General features: G+C 44.5%; 1 protein-coding gene across 1 annotated transcript in view; it reads right to left on the bottom strand.

The window, feature by feature from the left end:
- The window catches only part of TMX3 (thioredoxin related transmembrane protein 3), a 234,054-nt gene that overhangs the window by 203,504 nt on the left and 13,499 nt on the right, over positions 1-17,051 (bottom strand). Inside the window, exon 3 of the mRNA XM_086965544.1 lies at positions 3,237-3,276. Coding sequence (XP_086821670.1) covers positions 3,237-3,276 — 40 coding nt within the window. The remainder of the gene's footprint in view (positions 1-3,236; positions 3,277-17,051) is intronic.

Genomic DNA, 17,051 nt, shown 5'->3' with positions numbered 1-17,051 from the left:
CTGTGTGTGTGCCTGTGAAGCTGAAGCTGTCTCATCCCAGGCTGCCACCCACAGACGAAAGGGGGGGGGCGAAGAGAAGCCCTTTAAGTCCAATGGGCGCTGCGCGCCTGTTCTTCACCCATTTCAAATGGGGCTTTTGGAATAGAGAACAGCAGCCGATTAGCACATAGGAATGTCAACACTGAAGTGCCACCAATGAAGTAGAGAGCATCATAGATGGCAGGAAGTGCCGCGAAATTTGCGTGCACAAATCTCCTGCATACTAGTGTGGCACTTCTTCACTCCTGCTGTTTGCCCTGCGTGCTGCCTCGCTGTGAAGGGTTATGCCTCTAAGGATTTTAAAATCACCAACAGGCAAGTCAGATCTGAATAGAAAGCGAACAGACAGTCCTTCATAGGGCATCTGCTTGCCTGAAAGTAGTATGTTCACTTTCGGTTTCACAGCATAGTGAACATCGGATACTCCCTGTATCCTATTTTTGACTGTCTCACTTAATGTCTGCCTCTTTCTTTAGTTCTATTGTTTATTTGTTTGGGAGTTTTATAGCCCTCGGCCAGTAAACGTTCGGTTACTTCACTGGGCAATTTTGATTTAAGCCTGACACCCTCAGGCATAAAACACCCTAATTAAAGCCCCCTACAACATCCATTGTACGATAGGCAGAGGCTTTGCATCTTCAGGTTTAGCACCCTACTCTAACCTCAACATCCTAGTCCCTCACCTAGATATGGTGCAAGGTTATCCTTTTCAGAGAGGCACCTCCAAATACAGCCCCCTTCTCCAATTTTCACACTCCTGGGACAGTCTTGGTATCTTGCGCCTGAGCACCCATAAATACAGCAACATACTAAAATGTACCCCCCAGGGCACTCTTCTACTTGTGGTATACACCTGACATTTTTAGGCACAGTAGCTGGGACATTAACCTCCTAGGTCACACATCCCAGATACTGGGTATCCTTTGGCCTATTGTTACATTTTCAAACTTGCACCCTTCAGAAGCAAATTCCTAGCATTATGATAAAAATGCAGGGTCTAGAGCACTACAGAAGTAGGAAGTTCCTTTTCATCGGCTGTGAAGGAGAAAGCCTTCAGCCTCAAAGTCTATCCCAGGGATGAACTTGTACCAATCACTACCACAGAGGAGCGACCTGCTTCACCGGATCACAGAAATCCTGGCCATTACCATTATCCCAAAGAAGACACCTGCCTCACTCCCAGGTCCAGGGAACAGGGACATCTTAAGGATTTTGAGGGGGGGGGGGGGCATATTCAGAACAGCTTTGAATTTATGATCCAGTTTCAGCTCTTTCATGCCCTCTTCGGTCTGGTCACTGACCGTGCACTGGCACACTGGTCCAAATTCTAAATGTGTTGACATTTCATATTCAGGGATAGTGACGTGTGTATTCAATATTGTAACACAGCGGCAGCTCACTAATATTACTGCAAATAATCTCTGTGACACCCTCCCATTTCTTGTGAGTGCAGTGCTGTTTTGTTCTAAAAGAAACTTTTTTTATGGGTGTTGCATGAAACTTAAACACATTTGTCTGCCAAATGTCTTTAGTAGACTCTCACTCATCACCACAGTAAAAATAAATTAAAGGAAAATGCTATTTAAAACAATCTGTTTCAGAATGATTCAAGATAGTCAGGGTAAGACTCTCTCCAGAACAGAGCTGGCTCTATCAGGGGTCCCCCTTAAAGGCTCGGGCCCTGGGCCAGAGCCCACGTTGCCTATGTCTTAAAACGTCTCTGCCAGGGAAGACACCTGCTAAAATCCTGTGTATCAAATAAACTGCTTACCTCAATGCCTGGCAGAGGGTGTCAACCGCTTTTTTTCATGGAAAGAGAAGCTGTGATAGGATGGGCAGTGCAGGAATGGGGAGTTTTTTCTGGGAGGTGAGAATGGGGCAGTGCTTCTTAGGATGGCCAGAGTTGAAATTGTTTTTTTAAGTGCTTCTCAGTGGAGAGCATAGTCTTTGAATGGTACTAATTTTATTGACCACAGAAGTTTCTTCGAGGAGGATTTGCAAGAATTAAGTGGAGAACCCGTAACAATTTGCACACATTTTATCTTGAAAAATGTAGTTTTGGACTGTGTAGTAAGCCTCTGCCATTTCACCGCACCAACTCGCAAACCTGCAGTTTTCTAAACACTCTTACTGTGTTTAACATTATTAGCCAGATATGGACTGGGAAATGCGGATGACGGTAGATTATGAGGAATACCAGGTTCCAGAATTTTTTGTCAAGTGGTGGGGGGCCCGACATCTAAATAAATACAGCGGAGGGGGGGGGGGCTCAACCTAAAAATGTTTGAAGACCTCTGTTCTAACATTACACTCAAAATAGGAGACAATCAAATCCAATGACATTGAGCATTCTTCGGTAAAGCACTGGCTTCAGTTCCACTCAATGATTTTTCATCTGGCTATTTATTACCTTATGTATTTCCTGACACAATTTCAATTCTGTGTCTCTTGTATTCCTTACTGCCTCATGCAGAGCTTTAAAAGCACAGCTGAAGTCCCACAAAGAGATTCAAGCGTAGCACAAAAAGATCAGATTTATCTTTGTCAGTGATCATCTGTGGCTATGATCTGAGCTTGGGTAAAGCACACTCCAGCCATCATTTACTGTTTCATGGCAGGGACACAGAGTCACAGGAAGGCCTCATTTCTGTTAGTCCAGTAAGACTTGCTAAAATATTTGGTGGTCTCCAAGACTCACCCACATATTTAGAGTTGAGGCATTTTCTCAATAACAGTCAGCATGACAGGAGCATTTTCAGAAACACTGCTCTATGCCGCTGGGACATCATGGCAGCATAAAGGACAAGCTGGCATCTTTTACATTGGTCAAAAACACACTCTGAAAGTAATGTTTCCTGTAAAATGAATAACCCTGATGCAGTACCATGAAGCTAGCTGATATGCAGCAGCTCCCACCCTCGCCCTTATACAAAAGTGTTTTAAATGGGAAGAGGCTCTCTAATCCGAAACACAGCAGTTGCGCCCTTCTCCCTAAATGAGTGATGCCACATTTGGTATATGCCTGTTCCTGCCAGACTCAAAATGAAACTCCATGGCTCTCTTCTGGGTCCCCTTTTCCATGAACAGGAACTTCATCACAGTTCTCAACACCATTTAAGATACATTAGGAAAATATGGAAAAAACAGAAAACGTCACAACTTCTAGCAGTGATGCATACTGCTGGAGAGATACTTACATCTACAAGCCAGATGTCATCTTTTCGGTTATCTTTAAACCTGAAGGAAAATAGAAGGGTTTTGATTAGATCTATGCTGACTCTTCACAATATAAACTGGTTTTCATCCCCGACATTTAGAATACATTCTCCCAAATAATGGCTTATTATGAAAAAGCATTGGCTAAACCACAAAAGCTTCGCATTTTGGATTTATTGGCTTTCACAACACCGTTTGACGAAGCAGTATCAGCAACATAAAACAAAAAGATAACAAAAAACAAAAGCATGATGAAGCAGCCAATGACGCTGATTGCCTCATTCTGTAGGTGCACACGGGTAACCACACATGCTTGAGTCTACATAATGACATGGGGGGGGGCAGTTTCTTTTTTTATGGTCTATCTAAGATGGTTGACGCCACTCAGATCAGCAAATTTAAAAAACGAGAAATGGTAAGTGTGCAAACGTGTGTTTTTGGTTGATTTTATTTTTCCGTAGCAGCGCATCCAGCAGTAAATAGCCATTGCTGGGCCCTGCAAACAAGTGGAAAAAAATGTAAATAGCTGCAAGGGTTTGGTGGAGAAAGGAGGCGCGGGGGGAGCAAGAGAATGGAATAGAATTACGAATAAAGTGGGGGGAGTAAAGGGGTAAAGCAGCATATGAGGCGAGGGGGAGATCAACATGGAGCGCTGGGAGGCAGGGGAATAGCACAGTAGAGAGAGAGAGGGGAGATGAAAACACATGATGGAGAAAGCAAAATGGAGCGTGTAGGAGGGGTGAAGCACACAAGAGACAGAAAGGCACAATTGAAAGAGAAGAATACGGAGGATCTTTGGGTTGGTTTTTGGGAGAGGGAAGCAGCACACAAAGGAGAGAGAGAACGGGCTAGAAAACATATGCTCTCAGAGTGCTGAAAGAAAAATTAAAAAGTAGTTCCCTAAAAGCGAGCAGTGGAAGAAGACAAGTCATCAAAATAAAAGCATGGTAAAGAGGATAAGGTCCAGGGGAGGGCCAAACTCATAAAGGGCAAGGCAAGCAAATGAGGCAGGGAGGTTTTAAGTTTTTATAATCCTACAATATGTCTTTTGCAACCAAACAAAAAGGCACTAATGTACACCATGCCTTCCCATTACAGTCAAGAAATTACATATTTTGGATATTTATTGCATTTTTACTCTGGTGAACTGAAGGAAAAGGATTGAAAAATATATATATCACACTGCCCCCACTGATGCGAACATACATATTATATATATATATATATATATATATATATATTATTTATTTTTTTGGATCTGCATTGAATTGATGTGCGCTGGTGAAGGGCAACATGGATTCCTTCCTTGCACACTGCACGTTCACATCTACAGCTTCAATGTATGTGCTAAGAAGAACTAAAAATACTTATGAAGTACAGGATGTGGCTAAGGATGCACAGGTAAACACACGTGAAAGTAGGATGATGCATGTGTTTGCTTTCTGCAGTCAAGTTATGGCATCTCTGCAAATAACTTTATAAAAGAGCAGTAACTTGTTTCAGTACGCAGTTGTTTCCCAGAACTGGAGTAATCGCAATGACAAGCAACATGAAAAACTAAGAGTGCATAGGTAAAATATACAACAAGTTTCTTATATTCTATGTCTAAATATAGTTGTCTTTTCACTCTTGTCGCTAGATAAATGCCCCTATAAGAAAGGGACACCAAGAAATGCAGATGACTGCATGAAAGTTGAATACGAAGTTCTAAATGGTGGCCATGTTCGGCTTACAAATGTAACGGATAACACAGAGAACCCTTGGACAAAGCAGTTAAAACTGCGCGCGATTCCCAGATATGGCCCGTCCACCTTTACACAAGTAGTGGTGATTGGAGGCAGTGGGAGGATTTCCGATTTGGAGTAAATGTCATGAGGCAGTCCACATCCTCAACTTAATTTAAGCTGTTAAATATAGGTTTACGTTCAGTAGCATCAACTGAGTTCAGGGCCGGACTGGCAAGGCCGGGCACCGGGCAATTCCCCGGTAGGCTGCCAGGGGTGGGGGCCGGTTTTTGGTCCGGGGGCCGGTTTTTGGTCTGGGGGCCGGTTTTGTTCCTGGGCGGGGCGTTTTTTGTACTGCGCTCAGTAAATACGAGTCACTGCTCATTGCTGCAGCAGCAGTGAGCAGCAGGGTGACTCGTATGTACTGAGTGCAGTACAAAGCCTGCGGGCCAGCCGGCACGGCATTCACGTGACGTGGTGGAGCTCACGTGAATGCAACTACAGTGTGCGCGCCACTTCCCGAACAGCAGTTAGCCGTTCAGTGCAGGCCCTGTGTCTGCTAAAGAGCCGAGCCGGCAGAGGCGTGCAGCCTGCTTCGATAGGCTGGGTTCACGAACGTGCCTCTCCAGTGGCTTGACATCAGGAAACACGAGGATTACAGCATGTCTCGGCTGCAGTAAATATGACCTCCGACCCCACCAATTCAATTGCCGAGGTAGGGAGTGAGTGAGTTGCGCGGCAACAGTTGGTACATATTTTGCTCAAGATGTGCCATCCTAGAGAAAATACTTCTGAAACAGGCCTGCTTTGGGTCCTACTGCCAAGCTGAAATATGTGCCCAGAGCAACTAAAAGCTTGTGCAGGTGCTTCAGTGGCACAACGTTATGCAAACAGCAGAGTCAATCAACTTTCGAGCTCTAAACGTTTACCATTGCACCAGACAAAACGACATTGCCCAATGAAGGGTTAACCTGCTGCTAACGCATGCAAATGTGGTATGTCTGGGATGGTCCCATGCAAACGCCCCTAGATTTTGATGCAAAGTCTGATCAGCTACCATGCAATCTCCCCGCTTTGTGTTAGAGCTTAATGCCAAGTGAAACATGTAAATGAGGGTTCAAGTCCTACCTCACATATAGAGCCTTGGTGATACATGCTTGCTTTATCTGCTAGCTCACATCTAATGCGACTTGCCTGTCTGCACCTGTTTTTGCATGGGACATTGTTCTGGAATGTGTCCTTGAGTATAAATTCTACAGACAACATTCCAGGCTCCGGTTTGCAGCATGGCACAAGGCTGAGCCACATATTAAACAGACATGTTTGCTTGAGCGTAACTGGTGATATCATTGGCAGGCAACTCTCTAATCCTGGCACTGCACATATTTCTATCAATCGTGCATCGAAGTGCTGCTAATTTTCGTACAGTGTTCCACTGGATAGAGGAGTGGCCAATAGTGTCAGGACATTGTTACCCTCATCTCTCTTTTTTAGTCTATTTATTTTTCATTTGGGATTTACAAAGTGAAGTCTCGTTTTTTTGTCACTTGGTGTGTAGACTGGGGTAATCAGAGGCAAATTTGTTGGGGGTCAAACCGGCTGTGCAGAAAGGTTGAGTGGATTACATTGCAGTACAACTCCTCGTTATTCACAATTTTTGGTGCATATATTCATAGAGTATATTGTTGTGATTTCCTTTATTATGTAATTGTTGTTGTCCATTAACCGCACATATATTTATTGCCTTTTTCTGTTCTCTTTACTGTGAGCTGTTATATGATAAATATTGTTGTAACATCACTTGGCCCATTTTCCTATTCCCCTATTCCCTAGTGGACTTGGAACATTCCACTCTCATTGTCCGTTCTATTTTACAGTTACGGCAGTTACTGTGACTCTGAGGTTGTGAATGGAGGCACCTATTTGTGTTGCTTCGTACTAATTTTCAACATATATAAAGACTGGGCCTCATTAGGCAGGTACATGTTCACTGGAATTCCAGGTAGGTGCTGCCTCAAGAGACATGGGGCTAGATGTACGACCATGAGAATTTGAGACTCGCAAATTGCGCTTCATTGCGAGTCGCAGTTTGCGACTCGCAAAATGCCATGTACATCAGTATCTGAGAAACTATTTGCGATTCCCAATGGGATCGCAATTTGCATGCCTCATGCAACCCCATTGGGAATGGCTGGCAATCCCAGGGATAGTGGCCTGCTGGGCTCAGCACAGCTCCATGTCTTGGACTGCTTTTATATAAAGCTGTTTTTTTTTTTAATGCAGCCCGTTTTCCTTAACACCATGCGCGCTAGCGGAATTCCGCTCGCACGCTGGGTTTTGCGGAAACGCACTTTACGTGACGAGCTGGGCTCGTCATCAGCGTGCGAGGAGGCTACGCCATGACGAGCCCAGCTCGTCATCACCGTCGAAGGGGTTAAAGGAAGATGGGATGCATTTAAAAAAAACAAAAAAAAAAGTTTTCGTTTAATTTCTTAAGGACAGGTAGTGGTCCCTGGAACCACTGCCTGCCCCTAAAAAAAATTTTTCCCCTGCATTTGCAGAATTAAAGGGGTCCCTTGAGGGCCCCTTCCCATTTGTAAGTGTGTTACCACCCTCTTGAAGAGGGCGATAAATTGCAAGGGTTTTGCGGCCGCAATTGCAGTCGCAAAACATTCATACATGGGGTAGAGAGTCGCTATTAGGAAGGAACGCCCTTGAAACGCCCTTCCTAATAGCAAGTTGCAGTTCCTATTTAGCGAGTTTCAAATAAATTACGACTCACTAAATAGGAATTGAACATAGTCCTATTCATTTTTTGGATGTGCAAACGGGTCACTAACCCATTTGTGCATGCAACTTAGGGTCGTACATCTGGCCCATGATTTTGCATCTCTCCACAGAATGTTAGGAGGAAGCATGAAAGTCTGATTGAGGGAATAAAGGCATTTCAGAGTCGTATAGCATGAGAACACCACTTGTGTGTCTTTGCTTTTGGGTTTTTTTGTTTTATTTTTCTTGATGGAAGAGATTTATAGTTCAATTCTTTGAGTTTTGCCACCGACTCTTAATGTTATCCAGCTCATGCTAGCCTTAACACAAATGGTATCCCTTGCTCCAATCAAAGTTGATACTAAACGGACTTCATCCATTCTATCCATATATCAACTTTTTATTCTCACTGATTAATAGGTACACCTTGTTGCCTAACCTCAGCTGCATATAAATAGAACTATGTCTAATTTGTATGTACTGTAGCTCATGCATCCCCCACCAATTCAATTGCCGAGGCAGGGAGTGAGTGAGTTGCGCGGCAACAGTTGGTAAGTCAAAGTCACAGAGTTGGTGGAGTGTAATATCTGACCTGATCATCTCTTATGAAGCCCCAAAACACTTCAGTCTCGTACAGATTACCAGTCATTGCCCCCTGCTTGGGCGAAGAAGGTTGTCACATCGCACAAGCTACTCTCACCGGGTCTATATTGATATATGGGATTGCACTGTATTTTTGCCCAGTCAAAAGAATACTTGAGCACTTCCAAGGCATTCACAGCATACAATTCGACTTATAATGGGCTATCCCAGAGTTATTTGTTTATTTCCCTTTCTGGAAAAAATCACTGTCTCGATATTAGAGCCAGTCTCATTTAAGGTCCTTATCTGGGGTATCTATAGAAATACCCAATCTGGTATTTGAACCATTGCGCTCATCTGATTCTCGGCTGTTTTAATAACACAATCTTCAGCTGCAGAATCTTTAAGCTAGGATCTTACTTTGCAGAATTCCGTTCTGGTTTCCGGTAGGGGTAAGACAAAGCTACCCTCCTTTAGAGAACTGTGAAAAGTGTGTTATGTTTTTGCCTTGCCCACACTGCCTGAGACTTCAGTCTCTTTGCTTTACATCTGTTATTTATCGTTCCCCACAGCGCTGTGGAGCCCTTTTGAATATGTGCACACTACAAAGGGAAGTTGAATTAAATAGGATAACACTTGTAAGATTTGCTATAATATTTTAGGAGACCGTGTAAAGAATGTGTGATAATAAAGGATGTTTCTTAGGAGATCTGCATGACGTTTGGTCATGAAGCAGGTAACAGGGGCACATACAAGCTGTGGGGCAGCACGAAAGGGCTTAGGTAGTGTGCACGGTATGTGTATTAGGAAGCAGCTACACAATGACATGCAAAGACAGCGGGCATCAGCGGAGTTTACTGAGGAGATCTGTGTGTCGTCGTTATAAAAGAGCTAGATTTGAGGATGACTCAGAATACGTGACAACATATTTAATGTGTGGCAGTAACACAGGAGGTCTAAGGTGAGATCTGTGTGATAAGGGATTAGAATACAGCAGGGGCACACATAGAAAGTGTGTTAACACTAGTGGCCTCTGAGGAGAGGTGAACGCTATGCGGTTATGAAGGTGTCATCGAATTATGGATTTACATAAGAAAAAGCTGACGTTAGATACAGAGGTTGTGTAGCAAGGGAGGTCTCACAGTTGATTACATTATCTGAGTGGAGGGTGAGAGATTTCTTGGTGGATGGGTGAGATCGTTCAGTTTGCTGGACGTGGAGGAGACCTCTGAGGAGATGTTTCACAGAATAATTCTTACAAATGGGTGCCAACATTTGAATATGAAACATAGGATTAGACAAAGCCACTGTACTTTGTTACTATGATAACAGACAGGCTTCCTTGCCTGCTAAAGCGTCACCAGTTTGCATTTCTGCCATTTTTTCATTGCCAAGGCACATTATATGTTCATTTACTCTCCATATGGCAGCCCCGTGATTGGCTGCTGCCTGCAGCCAGTGGGGTTCCAGTCCGGTCATAACGTGTTAAATTCACTCAGAAGTTCTGCATTGGCATGGCAGCATGCGTAGCTGCTTGTAGAGGCCCAGGCTATTACAAGCGTGTGTGTTTACATTCTGGCCACCTTAAGTATGCCGTTTATTTCTCAAAACTACATGGGGGTAATTTTAACAGGTTCCAAGAGTTTTGGCTATGTTGTATGGGAGATTATTGCGCCGGCCTCAGCCTATGAGGAGAATGGAGAATGGTGCTCAGCCTGTCTGCCTGTGAGTCTGCTCACTGACTCTGTGACAGGCAGCTGAGATACCTGGATCCCTGTGTAACTTGTCTTGTTCATGTTGGAGCCTCACACATCCTTCCTGTTGGGCTGGGGGTCCCACGTCACATGGCCCTGGAGTTCTGATGTTCTCCTGATTGATTGCTGACAGGTAGGGGGCCATAGGCTGGCAATGATTTCTGGTGCTTTGCTGCATTTTTCAGATTTTTTTCGGTGTTTCTTGTTGCTCAAATGGGTGTAATTTCAGATATTTATTTGTTTCCCCGGCCATCATAGCTTCATTTGGCTTGTGAGAAAGTGTCACTCATAGTCATTGAAATGTCACTCATAATTACACTGAAATTATGAAAATGTCACACATAGCAATTTGAAACCTTGGCAGCTATGCAGTATTGGGCACAGGACTGCCTCGGCCGGGGGTGACTTCAGGCCTGGTTGTAAGTAATGACTGTGACAGCCGTGCCGCAGGCGGGAATTTTAATGCAGCCCAGCAGGATACATTGTAGTAGGCAAAAGTGAACGAGATCCTTCACTGTTTCTGAGCCTGCTGGCGGCAGCGCCGGGGCATGCAAGTCTGCGTGGGGCAGTGCCGGCACGCAAGCAGCGTGACAATGCATTTCAGTGCGGTGATGCGGAACACCACACTGAAATGCGTTATTGTCACGTCTGATGTATGATACATGGCAGGCCTGGATCTGACTGCCTCTGGTGCGTGCTGCAGGACTCGTAGCTGCACCAGTGTGTAAAATGAAAATCCAGGGTTAAATGGAATTCTAGTGACATGGACTCATCCTTCTTAAGCGCTTAAAAAGCAATGTTTTAACGAGATTTTGAAGAAAGCGATTGCAGCCCTCTATGTTAGATTAATCGTTTAACACTCACAGGAAATAACGCTCTATTTTGTTAAAATCATAAATGTTATGTTAATGAAACAGGTACCAAATGTACTAACACACAGAAGATTACTGTGTCCTAAAATGACAGCTACAATTTGAACTACTGCCATCAGAAAAACACAGAAACCCTTAATCCAACACTAACCCGTGTTAATGTGTGCTTGAAAGATAAAAGGAAAGTATTTCGCCTGAGCCAGATCCTGCTGTCCCCTAGATTAGATCTTTGTTCTGTGTTTTGGGGCTGCTGCCTCTGTGAGAATAACACCCGTTTCATAGTTGTAGAAATGATCTGTGCTCAGACCGGCTATCACAGCTCTGTTTAGTAAATTTCTAACTCCGCAGGAGTCGGTTGGGTCCTGCAGGCAGATGCTTGTTGGTCTGTTGGTAAACATACCCAGGGCGCGATTTATTCAATGAAATTGAGTGCTTATGCATGGTCGCCAATGAAGTTCTTCTAACCCCATTATCTTCACCGGCTTTACAGCGTCCTCTAGTGCAACAATTTAAGTGCACACATTACAAGGGTGTAGCCAGGATTCCTTTTTAAAATAATTTTCATTTATGTCGAATAACCTTTTAACGTTCTGTCTGTTACAACTGCCAACTGCTCGTAATACATTAAATCTTGATTTTCTCTGCACTGACTAATGGGCTTGTTATTATGAACCACTATTATATACATCAGAAAAAGGCAAGAGAAGTGCATAAAAGCAATACTCACAGAGGTGAAAATACAGTTTAATGCTTTACTGTTAGGTGGTTGAATTTCTTGCCGCTCAGATTATAAAAACCTGGTTCAGAATTGATACACTACCTGGGTACTTCAAATGTTCAGGCTTTGGCCAACATTTCTTGAGAAAATGTATAGTGATAGAAACATGTTCAACTATAAGCACAGGCCTGATCTCTGTTTGCTTTGAGTTCTGTTTTATAGCTCCCCTGATTGCTGGGATTGGTTGGATGCTGATATGAACCTTGGCTCTCTGTTGGATGAGCAGTCCTGGAAGCTAGTGTGGTAGCACAGCAGGTTAGGTGCTTGCAACAGAGATCTGTGTTTAACCCGTAGGTCCAAGTCTCAAATCCTGGCAGTTCCAACTAATCCTGCTGTTGTTTCAAAGTCGATATATTTAATATCACAATAGGTATCTACATATTACCTGCCTCACTGTAAACAAATCAGACTGAGCATACAACTCATTTATCATTATAGCACGGGCATAGAGTAAAAGGGTGCAAAGTTTATGCTGCTGTTGTGCACCATTCAACAATAGTGAAGTCATTATTATTTTGTTTTTTACAGTAAGCATTTACTTTTTAAATAGGTGGCTCTGCTGAAGGTTTTTAGGTGATCTGGAATTTGAAGGGTTGATAGGCACATCCCCCTCTTCTGCAGAGGTTAAGATAATCAACATGTACAACTTCTGTGTGTTTTTCTTCATGAAATATCAGTAGTCCCTACAGATTCTAATGCTTCCCATCGCGATGCTGAAGTCATGTAAGCACAGTCCGGCCGAGCTAACAGATGTGTGTGAATTCTGATTGTATTGTTGTAAATGCTTCCTTTTACAGTCAGTCTGATTCTGTAATATTGGTTAAAAGGCAGCAACTGAGATCTGCGCTGGTTGTCTCTCAGTCTTCTTAGTCGGTCCCACGTGGACAGAGGCTGCCTGGTCCGACGCAGTGATGCATGGATTAATTGATTGTGACTCCTGCAAGGCGCCTCACACCAAGGAGTTGTGCATTTAAGTAGCCAGTGTGCGTGCTCCATCTGCTACAAGTGCCGGTATCTCAAATAGGCGGCAACAACATTATTTTTGTTTTGGGTCTGGGCCGGGCGGTTCAGCCGAGCCCTGCATCTGTTTTTGCTCCAGCCTCCACTGACTGTAACACGTAGTTTCACAGCCTGGCGCGTGGTAAATATAACTAATACAGGACCTGGCTGCATCTGTTTAGAGAGTCACTTACTGCCTGACTGACATCAGATTACAGCTCCCCTCTGCTCATTGATCTCTCAGGATGCACAGAGCAGCGCCACTCAGCTCTGAGCATGAACCATGTTATTTACTGTTGTCTCATGTGATTGAACTATACGTAGGGGTCAGACACATCCTGCTTTCCGTTTAATTTAGGTCAGGTGATGTCCAACTTTCGAACCAATAGTACATTATATTTAATTACAGCGTAACTGCTCTGCCTGAGTCTGTACACTGCTCTCAGGCACGCTAGTGCCCCAGACTTCCACTCGGCTGACACAGTGAGTGCAGTCCATACATTATTATTTATTAGCAATAAAGGTCTAAAATATTATTACAGCCTGACTAACCCCGTAGCACACTGACTGAGTAATGTAATTATAATTAGCAGCTGGGATTCTCGCTGGTGCCTCTCACCCTGCTTGGTCAGATCTTACATCCGACAGAGCCTGGACAGACTATTTGTCAATTGTTAGTGCCTTTTCATTTCTGGTGATTTACAGCAGTTTCAAGATCTTTTTAGAGTTTCTTGTTGCTTTCTGGCCTGAGTGCTTAATTATGTGTGCTATTTCCATAGTTTCTGTCCTCAGTGACCTGGAGCTGGAGGCTCATGTGTGACATTTCCATTCTTACTGGCCTGGGTGCTTATGTGTGACGTGTGCATGCTTACTGGCCTGGTGGTGGGACCAGGCCTGGGTCAGTGCCTAGGTGCTTATGTGAGACATTTTCACAGTATTCTGGCCTCAGTCTGTGGCCTGTGTGCTCATGTGTGACATCACATGTCAGTGCTTAATGTGTGATAACATGAGGGACATTTTTACTATGCATTAACAGTTAATACAATCTAATATGTAATGAAAAATGTGTTGAAAAATGCTCTGTTTTGGCCATTCTGTCTCAAATTTTCTTGGGGGGGGGGGGGCAAGTTCAGCCCTCCAAACTCCCCCTAGTAGTGGTTACTCACTGCGCTTGCTCACTACACACCACGTGGGGGACTGGTCACACTTTTACTGTGTTCTCTCTGATTCACTACTTGTGTCTATTTTTGGCACTCTCTGAAAGAATGTCTATGGGTACATATGACTGGGTGGGTAACCTGGTGCTCTTTAAGGTCATCATCTACTATTTACTGTGCTTTGAAAGTTGATACAATTGAATATGTAATGAAAAATGTGCTGTAAATTTCACCATTTTGGTCTGTCGTTTTCCAAAATTTTCTTGGGGGAGAACCCCACCAAACCCCCCTAGAAGTGGTCCCGCTCGCTCGCTGCGCTCGCTCGCTACGCGCCGGACGGGGGCTGCTCTTCAGAAATTTGCCAGGGCTGCTTTCAGATCCCAATCCGGCCCTGACTGAGTTGCACCAGAAGTTTTAGACCCACTTTGGGATGGAGCTGTAGTTTCAGCTTTTTCTATTACTCATTCGCTGCCACAAAGGATACAGGGATGCTAAGTTATTGATCAACCATTCGACAAAAAAAAAAAAAAATCTCACATCATGGCAGTCTGCACTGGAGCCTAAGCCACCCTATGTAAATGTTAATGGAAATGTGCTTCGATTTATATAGCGCGCTTTAACCCAGGGGTCTCAAGGCGCTTGCTTAGGGAACCCGTCCTGGTATTCCCCTGTGAGATACCCCGGCCGGGTATCCACAAGGTGAAAGCCAGGCATCCCGCCGCGAGGGGCCGTAGTGGAGATTAAGCAAGCTATTGCCCAGAGTCGCAGAGTGTGACCCCGTGAGTCGAGTAGGCACCGGAGCGAGAATTGTCGACTCCGTGGAATTTTGAGCCCGAGACCCGCCGAGGCGGGGAATCGAACCCTGGTCCACAGCCGATCCCAGCTTCCGGGTCTGCCGCCTCTAACCACTGAGTCACGCTTCTCCACTTCACCCTAGCCAAACTCATTGATCCAACAAGAGACAGCAGCATCTGATGGAGCAGAAAATGAAGCTCCAAAGCTATATTTAACAAAAGAACTGAAGTGCAACGAGAACAGTCTCCTGAACTAAATCTGGCACCAACCAGAGGAGCAGAACCACCCCTGCATTGGGGTGGTCCTTTCTTAGGGCCAGTACAAGCATTAGCATTTCTGGACCCTCATCCTTCAATTAGTCCTGGCACCAACAACAGTTCCAGGCCAGACACTTGTTATGGAACCAGCTCCTAGCATAAGCAAAATACTTTGGCAACAGTTCTAAAACTCCCAAAATCACGAGCCCAGAACTGACACTATGAACACTAGCACTGAAACACGGAGCATAGATTATGGCACGCGGAGCACTAGTCTCACCACCATAAGCAGCAGTCACACCGACTGAGCAGCAAGTCACACTGGGCTGCTGCCTTAGTTCATAGCACCACAACACATGAACATCTCTAGCACAATGAACAAGTTATATGCACCCACCCTTGAACAGTAAATTACCCCCTGATACAAACAAAAGGTTCCAAGTAGGAATAATCTCACCACCCCACCTCGCCAGACACACTCCTAACATCCCTGAGGCAATGAGAAGCACACAACTATTTGACAAGGTCTATGACATTTTAACATCACAACTAGTACCCTTAAATCCATACAGAAATGTATGATTAACTGATCCATCCATTCTCAGACTTTCATTAATTAACCTATTCATATACCTCTAAATAAGACATCCATTTAGCCACCATCTCTGCCTCTGTAATTCTTATGCACTCACATCCCTTCATTCAGAAGGCATCAAGCACATGATCCGACCAATTCAGCTACTGAATTCTCCAATTTGGTGTTGCAAACAATTTATTCTATGGGCTGGATTATGCTTTGAAACTAAAACATACCTCTCTCTTTTGCTTCTTAGATTGGGGGGTTTAAAGCAACCATACCACTTGGTTCCAATATCTGATTAATTATTGTGTGCTTTGGCTGTGAGGTGGACTTATTTAATTGTTTGCTAGTTCTTTGCCAGAGGTTTGCTCTGGGGTATTTTCAACATTCTTATGGACTTCACGACTCGTCTGTTTATATGCCTATTGTGGGCAGTGTAGGAGGACACCGTGGTGTCGCTCTTCTATTTTTCCCTTATGAACCACGGGTTCCTGAATTACACCGTTTGCTGTATTTATTAAGTGAGCATACTTTAACATCAGGTGCCCTTTTATGTTACTGTACGCACTATGGGGCTCATTACGATATTGGTCAGAAAGCCTCCAACCTTAGGTCGGAGACTTTCTAACCGAGATCGTAATTGGCCCCATAGGCCGAGATAATCGGTTTCAATTCCGATCAGCTGATTTACAATGCAGCTGATCGGAATTGAATCGACCCGCCATTCCAGCTGGATTCCAATGGGCTCAAGGAGGCCAGTCGGAAGCCAGCCGGTAATCTATATGGACGTCGTTTTATAATGTCCAGATTACGATGCGCCGTTCCCGACTGGCTTTCCATGCCGGGCTTTCCGACATGAAAAGCCTGTTGGAAAGCGTGTTTGGGGGCTCCGAGTAGGGCCCCTTCTGTTTGCGGCTTTCAGCTGGGGGCCGATGGGGCATCTATGGTAGCCAGAAATAAGACCCCCAGGCTGGACAGCCTGTCCATTTAATTTTATAGCACTTTTGTCTCCCTCCTTGCTCTTAGACTGGCTGAGATGTTCGAAGAAGAGCTGCAAATTAAATGCCTATGCTTAATCTCTACAGGAGTCCCTCTTAGTATCTATATTGAAGCCTGACCGGAATCCGATCCTCCTGGCAAACTTCTAGACTGATCACCAGATTAGGCACAGACTAAAAGATATTGTGGAAAATCCTAGCTGAACATTTTGCCTAAATCCTGCTGCCCCTCGTACATCCCGACCAAAATGGCTCTGTGCCATAGTGCACTACCTCATACAACATATGTTGTCTTTTTCATCTGATGGACCAAGCCTGCTGTTGGTTTCCCTCTCCAGCTGGACATAGACACTTGGGAAGCCTGCGTCCTGGGATGTTCAAATATGGGATCCACCCCTTCAGCCTGGGACGACTTCTGGTGGCCGACGAGACTGGGGGCAGCCTCGATACCCACTGACCACGCATACAACTTGGGAATCCTCCTCGACTCAACGCTCTCAATGACCAAGCAAGTCAACGCCGTCTCCTCCT

This window comes from Lissotriton vulgaris, chromosome 4_1 (genome assembly GCF_964263255.1).
Source record: "Lissotriton vulgaris chromosome 4_1, aLisVul1.2, whole genome shotgun sequence".
Classification (NCBI taxonomy): domain Eukaryota; kingdom Metazoa; phylum Chordata; class Amphibia; order Caudata; family Salamandridae; genus Lissotriton; species Lissotriton vulgaris.
The sequence above is the reverse complement of the archived record's forward strand: the minus strand, read 5'-3'. Positions and strand labels throughout refer to the sequence as shown.